At 48.1% G+C, this 17,756-nt stretch overlaps 2 protein-coding genes across 3 annotated transcripts in view; one reads left to right on the top strand and one right to left on the bottom strand.

Annotated features, from left to right (window-relative positions):
- The window catches only part of LOC101943352 (caspase recruitment domain-containing protein 8-like), a 42,603-nt gene extending 38,403 nt beyond the window's left edge, over window positions 1-4,200 (bottom strand). For both annotated transcript variants that reach the window (XM_065556893.1, XM_065556894.1), the window contains exon 1: window positions 4,024-4,200. In XM_065556893.1, coding sequence (XP_065412965.1) covers window positions 4,024-4,061 — 38 coding nt within the window. In that variant the 5' untranslated portion in view covers window positions 4,062-4,200. The remainder of the gene's footprint in view (window positions 1-4,023) is intronic.
- A 9,964-nt stretch (window positions 4,201-14,164) lies between these two features.
- Window positions 14,165-16,321, top strand: LOC135973650 (uncharacterized). The gene is made up of 2 exons (XM_065557840.1): window positions 14,165-14,756; window positions 15,751-16,321. The coding sequence occupies exons 1-2, from the start codon at window positions 14,180-14,182 to the stop codon at window positions 16,194-16,196; spliced, it is 1,023 nt and encodes a 340-aa protein (XP_065413912.1). The 5' UTR covers window positions 14,165-14,179; the 3' UTR covers window positions 16,197-16,321.
- Window positions 16,322-17,756: the final 1,435 nt, after the last annotated feature.

Below are 17,756 nucleotides of genomic sequence, written 5' to 3'. Positions count from 1 at the left end.
TGATTGATCCAAGACAAAATGGCTCTTGATTCACAAGGTATGTCTACACAGTACAGTGAGACTCAAAGCCTGGGTTGACAGACTCGTACTACAGCAGTAAAAACAGCTGTGCAGAAGTTCTGACTCAGGCTAAAGCTTGGGCTCTGAAGCCCAGCCTCTTTCTAAGCTTCAACCCAAGCCCAAACATCTACACAGACAGTTCTCAAACTGTGGCTCAGGACCCCAAAGTGGATCATGACCCAATTTTAATGGGGTCGCCAGGGCCAGCATTAGAGTTGCTGGGACCCGGGGCTGAAGCTGAAGCCAGAGCTCTACCTCCACCCGGGGCAGCAGGGTTTGGGCTGCGGCCCCCAATTCCACCACCCAGGGCTGAAGGGTTTGGGCTCTGCTCCTCCCTCCTCTTCGGCCCCCCTCCCCCGGGTCACGTAGTAACTTTGTTGTCAGAAGGGGGTCGCGATGCAATGAAGTTTGAGAACCCCTGATCTACCCAGCTATTTTTAGTCCCATAGCATAGGCCCTGCAAACCCAAGTCTGTCAACCTGGGCTCTGAGATTCACTGAAGCTCGCTGTGTAGTTGTACCCTCAGCAGTCACTTCCCATACTGCCTTTATGTGGCAGACAGTGGCAAAATGTCCAATTTTTGTGAATTTACAGCATTTGGCTGCTTTAGCAGAGCACTCACCTCTGGGACTGTGATCTTTTCCACATCTTGTGCATCTAGTCTGAAAAGTTAGATTTTGCCTGGGGCTTACCCCACATTTCTTTGAGAACTTATTACAATTGCTTTTTGCAACTGTATTATATCTCCTATAGTGATTCTGTTTGTAAGTCACTTCCTCTAGGTTACTTTCTGGTGGACACTGGTCTCTATTTTGAATTTTAATCATTTCCAGATGTCTCTTCACTTTCAGTTTCTCTGGAAGTCCCTTATCTAAAATGCCAATCGCTACTGACTCTAATGTGCTCTTCCCTTTTTGTCTTCAAAGTCACAGTTTTCTGCCATGCCATACAAGCCTCTCATAAAAGAATCCAGACTCTTCACATTTTTGGACATGCTGGTAGAAACATGCTCACTCATAAACCACATTACGGTGAGATATAAAAAGCTCATAAACTTAGCCAGCAGCACAGCATAATTGTTCTTGTGGGTCTCCTCTCCAAAGGCAAAGGATTTAAAGATATGTTCAGCTCTCCTGCCCATGGCCATAGACTACAAAACTACACTGCACCTCCCCATTCTTCTCTGATGTGGAAACATGCAAATTACTCCTTCCAATCAGGCCAGTCTAATGGTCTGTTGAAGCTGAAGCTCTCTGGTGAATGGAACTTTGGCAGTTTGACAAAATTCTGCACTGTCTATTGTTTGTCTTCTGACACCGTGTCAGGGTAGTCACGCAGAGGCAAAATGGACATTAGCAACAATAACTTTACTGTAAAAAAAAGAATGTAGACTGTCTTCAGCACTCTTTACACCACATCACTAAACGTTGTAATGCAGTTTAAACTTTCCATCACAACATGTAAGTAGATAACTCAGAAAAATAAAGGGCAGTATCAATGTACAATTTGATACATGAGTATTTTATTGAAAATGTGTCAATGCCCATAACATTTCAATTGGCCTGCAGTCTTTTCTCAAAGCAACCGTAGTTCAGTAAAAACATTGTAAGTACAAGTAAACATTTTTATGTAATGACCAGCTTTCAAATTGTATTTCTGTGGTGGAATAATAAACAGGTAAATGAGGTTGTATAATTGACTTTAGTTTTATCTTCACACGAAGCAGAAAAGTGCCAGAACATGGATTGCTGACACTTTCTGCTTGAGCTTTTATTAGCAGAAAAGCTGCTGTTAGATATATCCTGGGAGCCCAGAGAGAGGCTATAGGCAGTGGTGGGCTTTTTCATCTCAAGATGTCACAGGACCCACTACTTTCATTCCCTTCTGGCCTCTCCTCTCTCATCCAGGCCTATGTTTGGAATTCAGCGGATCAGGATTACTTGCTGCTACTTCTGCTTATCTGATGCAATGGGTACAAATAACCTGGGCAATAAATACTGGGCATTTAGCTACAATCATTAGTAGTCCCCCAGCAGCTCCTATACTTACCTTGATTCTTTAATACAAGATAAAATTGTTTATTCCTAGGACTTTCAAGGTGGTCAGTGGGGTTTTCACATTCTGCTACCCATCAACTAGTGACATACATTCGGGACTCTGAGCGTTGGTTTTACTAAATAAGATATAATCTTCACTGGAAAGTTTCCATTCTTTGCTTTTTATTTTCTCCCCCCCACCCCCTTTCAGTTGAACAGTTATATGCCCTAGTGAAAAAAGAGACAGGAAAAATTAAACAAAGAAAAAAATGAACCCGAGGATTATTATTCTGATCCTCCAGCTGCTACTGGAACAGAAACTGAAACAGTTTTGCAGATAAACAGTGGTTAAGGCTTTGCAGGCAAAGCTAAATGTTTATGCACATAAAGTTTTGAAGTTAATACTACCCAATGCAAACACTTGTTCTTACGTTTTACAAAACAAACTAGACAGCACTAAACTCCCTTTTTTCCTTGAGAAACATTTTTATTAATGTAAGAAAAAAGTTGGTACAGAAGAGCACAGAAAGAAACCCCATATCACAATATTTGCAAGGCTGATCCATGTATTCATGCTTACTATGCCTGGACAGAAGAGTCTTAGGGAGAATATAGAACTATTGGGGGAGGGGAGGGTATTTAGTTTGACATTGCTATGAGCTGTTTATTGTTTTAGCTTTTGTATGTGGACTTAGAAACCATCAGATAAATGCATTTTATATGCTGAATAATAAATAAATTTGAGAATTCTATATATTACTGAACAACCTACAATGGCTGAAATTGTTTTGGAGGGAAAATTTGTAACTTTCTTTGGAAATGTATAAAACGTTCATATTTCGGGGGCTTGTTAAAAATCTGGATCACAAGCCACCTGCATGCACACTCATTTTAATGTTTTTTCAAGAATTTTTCTGTGAATGTTTTCTTTAAATCAGTAAATAAAAAATAAATATTTAGATCAGAAACTTCATCTGGTTCTGCACTTTGTTTGTGCACCTCATCTCAGAAGATAAAGATCTGAATTTCTGAAAAAAATAACTGACAAAGTGATGGAGAAGCGCTTGTTCCCCTTCCCCTTCCCCATCCCCGTGTTATTATATGGTGCCCGTCGCTTTAGGATCTGAGCATCTGTCTTGAAGTAATGAGTGTATTTGTCTCCCCCGGTAGGGAAGTGCTATTAGTCCCACCTTGCACGTGGGAAACTGAGGCAAAGGGTATATTAAATGACCTGCCCAAGATCACACGGGAAATCTTGGGCGGAGGGGGAAGCAGTTCCCCTCTGGGCAGGCAGCCGGGCCCCTGCGCAGTACCTGCCACCAGCCCTTCGTTCCACTGGCGGTAGCCTCGAGCAGGGCTCGTCCATCTCTCCCTTGCAGGCTGGTACCTGGGAGGGGTGGAGGCATCGCTGCATCTGTCTGTCTCGAGAGGCCTCCACTTCCCATTCCGCCAGCTTCTCGGGGTTTCAGCGGAGGAGGGGGCTGGTCACGGCCCGCCTGGGCACACTCCCCTTGGGAGCTCAGCGTGCGCACAGCACCTGTGCCCGGCGGGCGCCGCCTCCCCTGCCCGTGCCCAGCAATGGCGCCCTTTGTTGTCCCTGTGCGGCGGCCGCCCCTTGCCGCATCCCATCCCTGCGTCCGCCAGGGCTTCCCGCGCACCGGCCCGACTCAGCCGCCCCCCCCCTGCAGTAGAGGCCGAGCAGGCCGGAGAGCGCGGCGCTTTGTCCCTGGTACCCAGGCAGCCGCCCCAGGTTCCCGCAGCCGGGAGCTGCAGGGCTGTCCATCCCCCGGCAGCCAGGTGCAGCCCGCGACCGGCCCCCGCCGCACGCCCAGCCCCAGGACCCCGCTGCAAGCCCAGCCCGAGGACCCCGCCGCACCGCGCGCCCTGGACCCCGCCGCGCGCCCAGCCCCGGGCCCCGCCTGCTCACCTGCCCTGCACATCCTGACACTCCTGGCCGCTGGTCATCGTGCCCGGGCCCGGGGAGCAGCGGGCGCGAACGGCTCGCGCAGGCTGGCGCGACTGCGGCTGCAGCTGCAGGTACCGCGCGGCTGCACGCCTCAGCGCGGGAGGGGAGGGGGGATGGGAAAAAAACAACGGAAGCCTCCGGTGGGGAAGCGGTCGAGTCCCGTAACCGGGGAACGCGCATTCCCCGCCGGGCTGCTGCTCCCGCGGCAGGGACCAGGTGTCTCCCGTCCGCAGCGCCGCGGGAGAAGGAAGAACTGCTGCAGTCGGAGACTGGCCAGGGCCAGAGACGGGGGAATCCCCCGAAAGGAGATGGCAGCACCAGCAATGCAGAGACCTGGCAGGATGGAGCCGAGTGTCACAGCTGCTGGAGCTCCATCACCCCTGTGCTTTGCGCGGCAGGGAGCACTCCCAGCCTGGCTGGCGAGCACCTCCAGGGCTAGGACTCAGGAAATCGGGGTTCTGGTCCTGACACTGTCTGCTCGGAGACCTTGGGCAAGTCGTCTCTCTTTGCTTCAGTTTTCCTATCTGTGGACAGGGCATAATGAGCCCAGCCTCCTTTGTAAAGCACATTGACATCTACTGATGAAAAGCCTTATATAAGAATTAGGGGGTGTTGTATTATGGGTACTTATATGGCCCCATTACTGTAGTACAGGGTGGGGCAAACTCTTTGGCCCAAGGACCGCATCTGGGTGGGGAAATTGTATGTAGGGCTCGGGTAGGGGATTGGGGTGCGGGAGGGAGTGTGGGGTGCAGGAAGGGGCTCAGGGCAAGGAGTTGGGTTGTAGGAGGGGGTGCAGCAGGGGGCTCAGGGCAGGGGGTTGGAGTGCAGGAGGGGCACTGGGTGTGGCAGGGGGCTCAGAACAGGGTTGGGGTGCAGCAGGGGTCTCAAGGCAGAGGGTTAGGAGGCTCAGGGTAAGGGGTTGGGGTGCGGGCTCCGGCCTGGTGCCACTTACCTCGAGCGGCTCTGGGGTGGCAGCGGTGTACAGCGGGGCTAGGGCAGCCTGCCCTGGCCCCGCGCCGCTCCCAGAAGTGGCCAGCATGTGCATGTCTGGCAGTGGGTCCTGGGGGTAGGGTGGGGCATGTGGCTCCCATTGACTTTACTAAGGGCTAGATCAAAGCCTGGCCTACATGCCCATGCAGAAGGGTAAAACTTCCCCTTAAGATTCTGAGCAGCATTCTCCAAGCTTGAGTCCAGGCATGTAGGGGAAGCTGGTACTGTCTACCTATTATTCTCCCATTCCACACAAGTGGGCAGAGAGAGGTGGAAGTGGATGGAGCACTACTACGAACTATTTTGAAAACACTAGTATATGTTCAATAAACTACATACTTTTTTCATATTTGCTTTGTTTTCATAGGGCTACCATAAAGATTTGACAGCTCAACACATGACCTAACTTATCTTTCTTTAAAAGGCCATGTCATTCTCAGTATTTTCAACCCCATTCATTCAAAAGTTATGAAGAAGGCACCCGAAAAGCAGTTCCACAGGAATTGCTTTCCTCCTGCCCTCCCCCCAACCCAATACAGAAATCTTTTTTTGAAATTAAAACTATGCTAGTAAGCCATACTGAAACCAATCAAGCACCTCTGGATTTACATTGATGTAACTAACTTCTGCCTTAAAGTATCCCTCTATCTCTTGCATGCAGAGAGCCAAAATCCTGCTCTCGGTTACATCAATAGAAATTTTGGGTGTTCCAAGATTACATGATTGATAGGACCAAAAGGAGGTAAAAATTCCCATTGACTTCAGGTCCCTAGTAATAATTTATTATATGTAGAAGCAGAAAACCTTCTGCCAAAAGGGAAGCGTAAAAACAGAGACCACCACACATGTTGGTAACTTATGCAGCTTCTGCATCTGTGTGTATTATAAGAAAGATCCTCCCTCCCCCCAAAAAAAATCAAATAAACAAACAAAAACCCCTGCATTAAAAGAAAATTAAGGTTGCAAAGTCAATTGCTCAAAAGATAGGAAATGCCAGAATTAAGATTGCCTCAGGCATAGTTCACCCCCATCATGTGTCTGTAGTATGATACAATCTTTAATTACATGATCCCATGCTATTTTTTCCACAACACCCCTACTGGTGCATGGGGCAGCCTTAATTCTGATTTTCCTAAGTTTAAAGTGTTTGATTTTTCAACCTTAATGTTCTTTTAAGAGAAAATTTTAAATGTAATTTTCTGCGGTTTTTTTAAACTTAAAAAATAATAATATTATCATGATGATATGGGAGATTGTGAGTGACTCCATCTTGTATCCCTAGCCTCCATTTTGAATAAACAAGAGTCACTCCAACATTAAATGGAAGCTACAGGTCACATTGCATTAAAAAACATAGAATTGGGAGGAAAACCAAAGCGGCAGGGAAAGTAAACAACGATTAGCAGATCATACAACTGTGAGGTAAATAACAGTCACTGGCTAAAAATAGAACTGGCAGTTATGATGTCATGTCTAAAAATAGAATTGAAAAATGATATGAAGGTTGGTGGCTTCTATGGTGGCGGTGCAGTCGTGACAGACTCTAGCCAGAAAAACAGATTCATCCGACCGCAGCTGGTACACCTCACCTAACGGGGTGAGATTTTACTTACTTGCTGTAATTGTAGCCGGGGATCATCTATTTAGGTCCCATTGTAGTTTTCAATAAATTGTTAAAACGACCTGGTCTTTCTCAAACCTTACTGTATTGCTCTGGGGGAACAGCAGTTTATAACAATTTCAAATTATATTGACACCCCCACCCTGGATCATCAATAGTGTTAGGCTCTTAAGATTCACAGCATGGTCCTCAACCACTTGAGCTAACAGAGTACTGTATCTGATAGGAGTAGAAGGCTGTAATCATCATCCCAAATGGTTAAAGTTTGGCAAAACAACTGAAAACAGGGTCTTAAAAGAGAAAGTGTTGAGCAAACTTGATTATCAGCATCACTCCCTGTGTCCCCTATACTTCTTCTGAATACTAGGCTTAAACAAAATAGATATGAATCTTATTACAAAGAGACATGATTTGTAATAAAATTTTATCTGAATTAAAACATACTGTACTGATTTTTTTTTTTTTTTTTTTTTTGCTTGTATGAGAAACATGTTGCTCCAGGGGAGTAATGCATGCACGGGCAAGTGTACTTTATACTTGAGTTACATGTATACAGTTCCTTGAGCTCTGAGTTTAACCCTGTATGATGATGGAGAACATAAATGAAAGGCTTGGTGTTCTCCCACTCCTCAGGGAAATGTAATATCGACTTTCATTGGAGAGATGGCTACACTCCAGCAGAAGTCTAATTTTTGTCCGTATCAACCTATATTATTGGATGTCATTCTCTGCTGCTGAATATTCTAATTCTCATGTTGTCAGGGTAATTTGTTCCTTTTTCCCCCAGGTATGGTATTTGTACAGCTTGGTACACAGAGATTACTACAAGTTAATATTTGAATTACATATACTGATACTGAGATCCTATTTCCCTTTTTTCCCCATGGCAATAAAGCACAGGCTTGCATGCCAAGAGGCAGAACTGCTGTTAAACAGATTGGCATAATTAATAATAAAGTATTCAAACGCCTCTCTTTAGGGTGACCCTGGCCCTTTAAAAGGGAGCAAAACCAAGATCCTCTGACTGGACAGCTGACCACACTGGAGCTTTAAAAGAGGGCACCTGGACTTAAAGAGAGACCTACCTACCCACCCCCCTACTGAGGAGGAGGCCTCAGAGCCAGTCAGGAAAAGTGCAGAGAAAATGGACATGAGGCTCTTGCTGCCTGGAAATAGAGACCCCCAAAGCACTAGGACTGTAATAGTATCCTGAGACGGGAGGCAGCAGGAACCTGAGAACTAAAGGAGGAATAAATCCTGGGAGCTGTAGCCCAGGAGGGTTGGGGAACCGTGTGTTGATTTTAGGGTGGCGAGATGTTCCGATTTTATAGTTTTTTTCTTATATGGGCTCCTATTACCCCTCACCCCCTGTCCCGATTTTTCACATTTGCTGCCTGGTCACCCTAGTTGACAGGGGTGGCTCCAGGTACCAGCGCACCAAGCGCGTGCCTGGGGCGGCAAGCCGTGGGGAGTGGCCTGCCAGTCGCTGTGGGGGCGGCAGTCAGGGAGCCTTTGGCGGCATGCCTGCGGGAGGTCCGCTGGTCCTGCGGCAATTTGGCAGCGGGTACGCCGAAGCCGCGGGACTGGCGGACCTCCCGCAGGCATGCCGCCAAATCCGCATTACCAGCTGGACCTCCCACAGGCGCGCCGCCAAAAGCCACCTGACTGCCGTGCTTAGGGCGGCAAAATACATACAGCCACCCCTGCTAATTGATTTGACCTAAGTCTGGACAATAAACTGCATAAAAGAGACTATGGACATAACAGTGGGTTATCGGTGAAGAAGCCCTACCTTGTTAAATTATTAGCTGAATTCTGGCCTGAGGGAGAGAATGCAGGACAGGGCCGGATTAAGGCATGGACTAACTAAAATACAGTTTAGGGCCTTGCAATATGGAGGCCTCCAAAAAAGAAAAAATTGACTCCATTTCAAATGTTATCAAAATTGGTTGATAAAGGAGAATGGGAAAAAGAAGATTCTCTCTAAATATAGACATTTTAATTCAACTATGACAAAAATATACACATCTGGCTACAAAAATACCCTTACTCTATCCTTACCCTTCACTAATTGTTTATTATTGACAGGTGGGAGGCCAGGGTTGAGAAAAAAACAGATAATTGCACTTGTAAAATTAGTATTTCTACAAGCAAGTCTGCTATCAGTCTCCTAAGGCAATGTTTTGTTGGACAGCTGCTACTGGTAAAATTCTGACCGTGCCTTCATAACTTATTTAAATAAATAAATAAATCTCACTGCCCATAAAATAGGGGAAAATGTGAGGATGGAGACGGCAGTGTCATGAAGCAATCCTGCCAAGCTCATACTCATATGGGACTCGTCCTAGGAGTGACGTCATGTATAGCGTCCCCCTTGGCTGGTAATAGCCAGAAGGCCGCCATCTTTTGTTTACAGTCCAGCACACTCAGTCGTATAGTGCCTTCGCTCCTGTTTTTCTTCATTTTCTTAAGTATTAGTGTGTTTTCTTCTTTTGATCTGTACATATGTACAATTGTGTATTTTAGTGTGCATGCCACTTTTTGCTTCATGCGCTATCCATGCTTCACATGATTGAGTTTGCAGGTCATCATCTTATGGACTTGGGTCGAGTGATCTTGAGGAAGATAAATTTGTGTTGGCTTCCCTCCATCAGTTTCGGGAACCTTCACAGTAAATATCAGAGAGTGCTGACAAAAGTATAACTATAGGGTTTTGAGAGAAGTGAAGGAAGATATACATATATATCAAAATATTCTGAGTACTTGGTGAGTAAGTTATTTCTAACTATGTGCATATGTGATTTATAGATTATTAAAGCCTATAACTCAGATTAATTAGTAGTCTGGGGTGGTGGAGGGAATCAGAGGATAGAGAAACGAATGCAAAGAGAGATGTTTGCATAGCATTTCTTCCAGCATTTTCTATCTGCCCTAAGCAATCTGTGCATCGAAAGTGACAAACTGCAGCTTATCATTTGAGGGCATCATCAATGACTTTGCTCTCCAAAAGTCATGAAAGAAAATGTTTTAAATTTCAGTGTTAAAATTAATGTGATATGCAAACAGATACCGTAGAAGCAGGATTTTATAACTGTACTCTGAGAATTAATGTATGATTTGATTTCAACCTGCCAGCCACCCTTTTTGAATAGCAGAAAGGAATGACAGACCAGAACAATCTTTATGACTGATTATGGTCACCCTTTTGTTTTAGGATAAGTTATAATGTCTACTATGGTTTCCTATATGTATTACAAATTAGGCACTCTAGTTAAATATACATTTCTTTGTTTTACAGTTTAGAAAGTAAGAGACAGGATCTTGAATTGTATCTATGTTAAGGAGATTAGAGAAACGTTGAAGGCCTGGGCCCCAATGTAAATTGTTTTTATTATAAGATTTAGGAAGGCCTAATTTACAATGCCTTTTCTTGCTCAACATAAAAACTGCTGTATACCTTTAACTGTAAAAGACTGGTTTCAGAGTAGCAGCCGTGTTAGTCTGTATCCGCAAAAAGAAGAACAGGAGTACTTGTGGCACCTTAGAGACTAACAAATTTATTAGAGCATAAGCTTTCGTGGACTACATCCGAAGAAGTGGGCTGTAGTCCACGAAAGCTTATGCTCTAATAAATTTGTTAGTCTCTAAGGTGCCACAAGTACTCCTGTTCTTCTTTTTGTAAAAGACTGTTTGTGTGAATGAGGAATGTATGCATCAGGAAAAGATAAGGTGTGAAGGCCATTGTTATAGCCAAATGGTCAAGGAAGGAATGAAGAGACTTAACTGACACCATCAATGCGCATCCATAATGAAGGAAGGGCAGATTGATGACCCTGAGGTGAAGGCTGGCACACCTAAGGACAATTGATTAAATCTAAACCAGGACAGGATGACCGTCTCAGAGGTGTACTGGAATGTTTACACCAATTAAAAAGTAACTGGTCAGAAACTGACCCAGCAAAATCCATAGACTTCAACAGAGAAAAAAAGACTATAAGAACAGGATGCTTTGCATGGGGTTTGGGTTCGTCTTGCCACACTCCAGGAGCATCGGATCGCGACCGACAGAGCCCAGCTCCTCTCTGCGACCAATCTGGCTGGCCACTAGATTGATCCAGTCTGGACTGGTAACTATAAACATCAACTGGCAGGACTCTGTGTATGTATGTGTATGACTAAAAATAGGGTCCCGAGCGGGACCGGGGGGCTGGGGCCTGCTGCCCCCTCTCCGGGGCCTCCGTGGGATAGCACCAGCTGGGCAGCAGCCCAGACATGACTGGCCAGGGGCTGGGCACAGCGTGTGCACTGCTGGGTCCCCGCAGCAGGCCCCGGCTCGGGGGGTTCGGGCCCGGGAGCCAGAGCCACAGCCGCCGAGCTTGGCCATCGGCCACTTCCTCCCCCCGCGGCAGTGGGAGCTGCAGCAGCGGCTGCTCCCGAGTCCCGCTGCCCAGGGAGGGAGAACAGCCGCTGCCTGGCCCCGTGGGCCGCCCCCCTCCTCTCCCTACCACCCAACTGAGTCCTGCCTGCTCGGGGCCAGGCCGGACTCTCACTCACCCTGGCCCCGCGCTTCCCCTGCGTCTCCCGGGCCTCCCTCCAGCGCTTGTGGAGGAAGGGTGTTTTTGTTGTTTTTTGTTTTGCCACGCCCCCCGCCACGTCACCCTCCCCCCACGTCCCGATATTTGACTTGGGTGATCTGGTCACCCTAGACTAAAAAGCATATGGTAACTGCTGTATTCTCAATACATGCAGCGTTTTTTGCCTTCTCCTCTATAAAAGATCCCGTGTACTTTGTATAGCGTAACAATACTGCAGGTTGTACTGCTTCCATTAAGTAAACTGGTCTGTGTAACTGTAACTGCTTTTGTGTTGCTGTAGATATAAAGTTTTCATATCTACTAATTAAGAAATCATAGATGAAAATATGTTAATTTGAAACTATTTTATAATGCAAACAGGCATATTGCAAGACATGTTTTAGTTAGATTATTATTCTATTTTTACAACTTCGTCTTTGTATATATGCCAATATAAAGCGTTCATGTTTATATACTCAATGTCCTTTCTGTGAAAATAATAATAAAAAATGTTATGGCATGGGCCTCTTACACTTGACATAGCTTAGGGCCTCAGAATGTCATAATCCGGCCCTGATGCAGGAGCATGTGGTATGGAGGACAGGAATGAGCCATAAGAGTGTAGGATTAATTCAGCTAGTGATAGATAGTGTGGGGTAGGGAAGGGAGTAGTGAGTGAATAATTGGTGGAGAGAGCAGAGGGATTTAGAGAAATGGAAGCAAGAGACAGGAACGTGGTGAAATAAATAAAATAGTGAGAGAGAGAGACAAAGATGAGAAATAATGAAAGAATGTAAGCGAAGAAAGGGAACAAGGATGGTGGAGAGAGGGGAAAGGGAAAGCAGACATTTAACAAAACCAAGGTTGAAAAGTGGAAACAGGAGGGAAGACAGACAAGACTGAAGGAAAGAGAAGCTAAAGAGAAGGAAATACATAGTGTCACAGATCTAGTTGATCTCTGCCTGTTGAACACTCACCAGAATGCCATGAGGAAACCCACCACACTGGGCCCCCTTAAGCTTCCATAGTCTGACCAGAACCAGGCAGTGCTGGTGCCTTGGAGTCTCTAGGAACACTGTTGTGGTGAAGATCCTCTGTCTAGCACCTCCTCTTGGGAGTTGAGACTCTGCAGTCCCATTGCCTACTCCCTGGGACCCGTGGTGATCCCTCAGAATCCCTCTTGGCTTAAACACCCCCTCTCCCAGAACTCCAGCTGCACGGGCATTCTGGGTTTACAGTTTACCTCTTCAGAGGTACATGATAATGTAAGCCAACACACACACAGATTTGGCACCTGATTTTAAAATACCATTGCTCTTCCGTTAACAGCATAAGAGATAAACAGATCTAGACAAAATAAACACACTTGTACACATTTCTCTGCCTCTGATTCCTCACCATTCTGAAAAGTTCTCTGAGGTTGGGCAGAGCTGTCCAGGATCTGCCCCTCCAGTTTATGACTTCCCTTCAGAAACATGGAGCTCTAGGTCAGCTAGCTTTCTCTGACCTTGTCTGGTTTGCAGTTAAACAGGAAAGCCTGCAAAAGCCTGCCAATCTCTTCCCCTCTCCTGCCCAAAGCTGCTTATTCCTGTCTCAGTGAGTCTCTTGAGTTTATATGTTCCCCTACAAACACATGCTTTCTTTTTTCACCCTCCACTGACCACTCCCTGCATACACGTAGGAGAAGTAGTTTCTCCCAACTCCACCAAACCTCCAATGTCTCAATCAGCATTTGCCGTACAGTCATTAAGGTTAATGATTCTCCACTGTTCCTCATCTGGTAGGTACGTGCTTCAGCCCATGTGAGTATCTGGTGGGTTCCTCATTCATATGAAGGCATTCACTGATATAGCAATTATATAACAACTTCATCACATCAACCAGAATTCATAAGCTGTACAGAGAGACTTTCCAAACTGTCACAACTTACTCCTGAGATGGTACCATTGAAGTCAGTGGGATTACTTGCAAAGCAAGATGCTACACAACATGAGCAAGAGTATCAGCATTTATCCCTTAAACGCTATTTTCATATTAGTTTACTAATTAATGTAAAAAAGTCAGAATTAATAATAATGAAAGAAGGAAATATTAATTCATCTCATTGGGAAAAACAGTGTTGCCACATTAACAGATGTTTCAGATAGGGAAAAACATTTACAAATAGCTTAAACAAAGAGACAGGAGTGGAGGTTCACAAGTTCTTTGTGATTTATTGGACTGAGCTCAATAAGTAAGCAGCAGAGGAAAGAACTGAGTAGTACAAATGAGGATGTTATAGCTGACAAGATCAATTATCTCTATTCTTTAGCCAGCAAAGCTCTGGTAATGCATTCAAATAAAACCTTGCCAAGGTGCTATAAATGCATTCATAGATTCTAAGACCGGAAGGGACCACTGTGATCACCTAGTCCGACCTCCAGTATAGCACATGCCATAGCACTTTCCCAAAATAATTCCTCCAGCAGATCTTTTAGAAAAACATCCAATCTAGATTTTAAAATTGTGAGCGATGGAGAATCCACCACGACCATTGTTAGGCCTGGTCTACACTAGGCGTTTATGTCGAAGTTAGCGCCGTTACATCGAATTAACCCTGCACCCGTCCACACCGCAAAGCTATTTAGTTCGACATAGAGGTCTCTTAAATTCAACTTCTGTACTCCTCCCCGACGAGGGGAGTAGCGCTAAATTCGACATGGCCATGTCGAATTAGGCTAGGTGTGGATGGAAATCGACGCTAATAGCTCCGGGAGCTATCCCAGAGTGCACCACTCTGTTGACGCTCTGGACAGCAGTCCGAGCTCGGATGCTCTGACCAGCCACACAGGAAAAGCCCCGGGAAAATTTGAATTCCTTTTCCTGTCTGAGCAGTTTGAATCTCATTTCCTGTCTGGACATCGTGGCGAGCTCAGCAGCACTGGCAACGATGCAGAGCTCTCCAGCAGTGATGGTCGTGCAATCTCAGAATAGAAAGAGGGTCCCAGCATGGACTGATCGGGAAGTCTTGGATCTGATCGCTGTGTGGGGCGATGAGTCCGTGCTTTCCGAGCTGCGATCCAAAAGACGGAATGCAAAGATTTACGAGAAGATCTCTAAAGACATGTCAGAGAGAGGATACAGCCGGGATGCAACGCAGTGCCGCGTGAAAATCAAGGAGCTGAGACAAGGCTACCAGAAGACCAAAGAGGCAAACGGACGCTCCGGATCCCATCCCCAGACATCCCGTTTCTACGAGGCACTGCATTCCATCCTAGGTGCGGCCGCCACCACTACCCCACCACTGACCGTGGACTCTGAGGATGGGATATTGTCCACGGCCGGTTCCTCGGACATGTTAGCGGACGGGGAAGATGAGGAAGGAGATGAGGAGGACGAGGCAGTCGACAGCGCTTACAACGCTGATTTCCCCGACAGCCAGGATCTCTTCATCACCCTTACAGAGATCCCCTACCAACCGTCCCCAGCCGTTAACCCGGACACAGAATCTGGGGAAGGATCAGCCAGTAAGTGTTTTAAACATCTAAACATTTATTTTTAACAGAACAGGAATATTAAGAATAACAACAATGGGTTTCTCATTATTAGTTTGCCCTAAGCGCTTAACGTTTCAGTCCTGGGCAGTGCAACTATTGAAAAAAAATCTAACAATGTCCGGTTTAGCATGATTGTTCTGCCCAAGCCGCTCTACTGTTTAGTCCCTGCCAGTGCAGCTACAGTAAAATGCGGTCTATATGTCCAGGGATAGAGCAGAAATCCTCCTGGGACATCTCGAGGAAGCTCTCCTGGAGGTAATTGGAAAGCCGTTGCATCAGGTTCCTGGGGAGAGCGGCCTTATTGGGTCCTCCGTAGTATGAAACGTTTCCGCGCCACGAGACAATCAATTACTCAGGGATCATTGCCCTGCAGAGCAGGGCGGCATATGGCCCTGGTCTTTGGAGGCTTTCTCGAAGCATTCTTTCTTTCTCACTGTCTGAGATCCTCATCAGGGTGATGTCGCTCATGGTGACCTGTTTTGAATTAGGTAGGGGAATGTTAGTGTTGGGACTGCTTGCCCGTTCCTTTACAGAACTGTAACCGCTGGTTTGCAGCCACGCGGTGGAGGCAGGAGAGGGGCAGCATACAGGGATCTTTCCCGGGGACAGCCGCGAGGGGGTGGGACAGGGGCAGAGTTCCTGCTTGCCGGATTGCTGGCAGCAGGGACTGGCATTGCTTTCAATGTGAAAGGAGGCCAGTGCTACTATTAAAGTTTTAAGCTGCCACAAGTCTACGGCTTACCATGTCTGCCTGCTACACAAATTCCAGTGTCCTGCCCCGCTTCTCAGATCTGCAGTGCAAGACCCCAGGCACTGAATGCGAAGGCCGAGAATTCGACCTTGTCCTGAGTGCGCATGTGATAGGTGCTGTGCATGGTCTTGTTCACAGAGAAAGACTATGTTCTTTGTTCACAACTACATTTATCTTTCTGAGGAATTCACTCCCTTTTTCCCATTCCCACAGCCACATCTGCGACTGTCTCACAACCTAGCCTGGCATCACACTCCCAGAGGCTAGCGCAGATTAGGCGTAGGAAGAAGAGGACACGGGAGGACATGTTCTCGGAACTTATGGGCTGCTCCCGAGCCCAGGCAGCACAGCAGACCCAGTGGCGGGAGAACTTGTCCCAAATGCACCAAGCACACATGGAACGGGAGGAGAGGTGGCGGCAGGAAGACCAGCAGGCGACTCAAACGCTGCTTGGACTAATGAGGGAGCAAACGGACACGCTCCGGCGCCTTGTGGATGTTCTGCAGGAACGGAGGCAGGAGGACAGAGCCCCGCTGCAGTCTATCTGTAACCGCCCTCCCCCGCCACCAAGTCCCATACCCCCCCTCACCCAAAGTGCAAAGAAGGAGGGGCGGCAGAGTCCGTGCAAACTCTCACTCCACCCCTGCAGACAGCTCTAGTAGTAGAAGGCTCTCATTCCCCAAAATTTGACAAGTTCTTTCCTTCCCGCCTCACACAAGCCCCCGTCCAAGTTTCACCTCCCAGTTTTATGTGTAGTTGCTAATAAAAAATACGTTTCTGTTAATTACTGTTTCCATCATGTTCTTTTGGAGGAGGGGGGGAAGAGGGGGGGAAGGGGGTTGGTAATTGGACAGGACAGTCACCTTTAGCAGGGTACATAGGCGGGGGCAGGTCCAGCAGCAGGGCACATACACAGTGCAGTCACTAGTTACCCTGGTCAGTCTGGGAGGTGGTTTTCATGTTCTGTGGTGGGGGGTGGGTTGCTCTGTGACTTTGTGGCGGGGGGAGGGCAGTTACAGATCTTATGCGGCGGTCCTTATCCTGGATCACAGAGCCACGCAGCAGGGGATCTGTAACCGTCCTCCCCCTGCCACAAAGTCACATAGCCCCCCCATACACACAGTCCCAATCAGGAGGGGTGACAGGCTCCGTTGAAACAACCAGTCCACCACAGCGGAGCCTGTCAATCCTGGAGTTTAGAAGCGTCATTTGCGTCACTACACTACACCCGCTCCCCACCACAGTCTGCGTCCCATGTTTAAAACATTCCCGTGAAAACAGTAATAAAGAAAATGGTGTTCATTAACAAAGTAGAAGTGATTTTATTTCTAAACGTGTGTTGGAAGGGAGTGAAGGGGGTATGTAACTGGAGAGGATAGTCAACATTAACTGGGTAAAGAAACGGGGGCAGGTTCAGCTTAGGGTTACCATATTTTGTGCCTCCCAAAGGAGGACACTCCACGGAGCCCCGGCCCCGCCCCCAGCCCCGCCCCCAGCCCCGCCCAACTCCGCCCCCTCCCCAAAGTCTCCGCCCCCTCCCCTGCTTCCCGCGAACATTTGAGTCGCGGGAAGCCTGAAGCAGGTAAGGGGGAGTGTGGGGGGAGGAGGCGCGGCCCAGGCTGACCTCGGCCCTGGGGTGCCGGCCCCGGGCCCGGCCCCCGGCCGACCACCCCCGGCCCGCCCAGCACTGCGGTCCCCGGCCCGGCCCGGCCCCCGGGCCCCCGGCCGAGCACCCCCGGCCCCCGGCACCGCACCGCCGGTCCCCAGCCCGGCCCCCGGCACCACCGGCCCGTCCCCCGAGTCCCCAGCCCGGCCTGGCACCGCCGGCCCAGCCCCTGAGTCCCCGGCCCGGCCCGGCCCCCGAGTCCCCGGCCCGGCCCCGCCGGAGCCCCCGAGCCCCCGGCCCGGCCCCGCTGGCCCGGCCCCGGAGCCCCCAGCCCGTCCCGGCCCCCAAGCCCCCGGCCCGACCCCCGAGCCCCCGGCCCCCGAGCACCTGCACGGCCGGCCCGGCATGTCCCGATTTTCCCGGACATGTCCGGCTTTTTGGGCTTTCCCCCCGGACGGGGATTTGAAGCCCAAAAAGCCGGACATGTCCGGGAAAATCCGGACGTATGGTAACCCTAGTTCAGCTTCTCTGTACACAAACTTAAAAGTCACAGGTTACCCTGCTCACTCAGGAACCTAGCTTTCAAAGCCTCCCGGATGCACAGCGCGTCCCG

This window comes from Chrysemys picta, chromosome 9 (genome assembly GCF_011386835.1).
Source record: "Chrysemys picta bellii isolate R12L10 chromosome 9, ASM1138683v2, whole genome shotgun sequence".
NCBI lineage: Eukaryota > Metazoa > Chordata > Testudines > Emydidae > Chrysemys > Chrysemys picta.
This window is presented reverse-complemented; position numbering and strand designations above follow the sequence as displayed.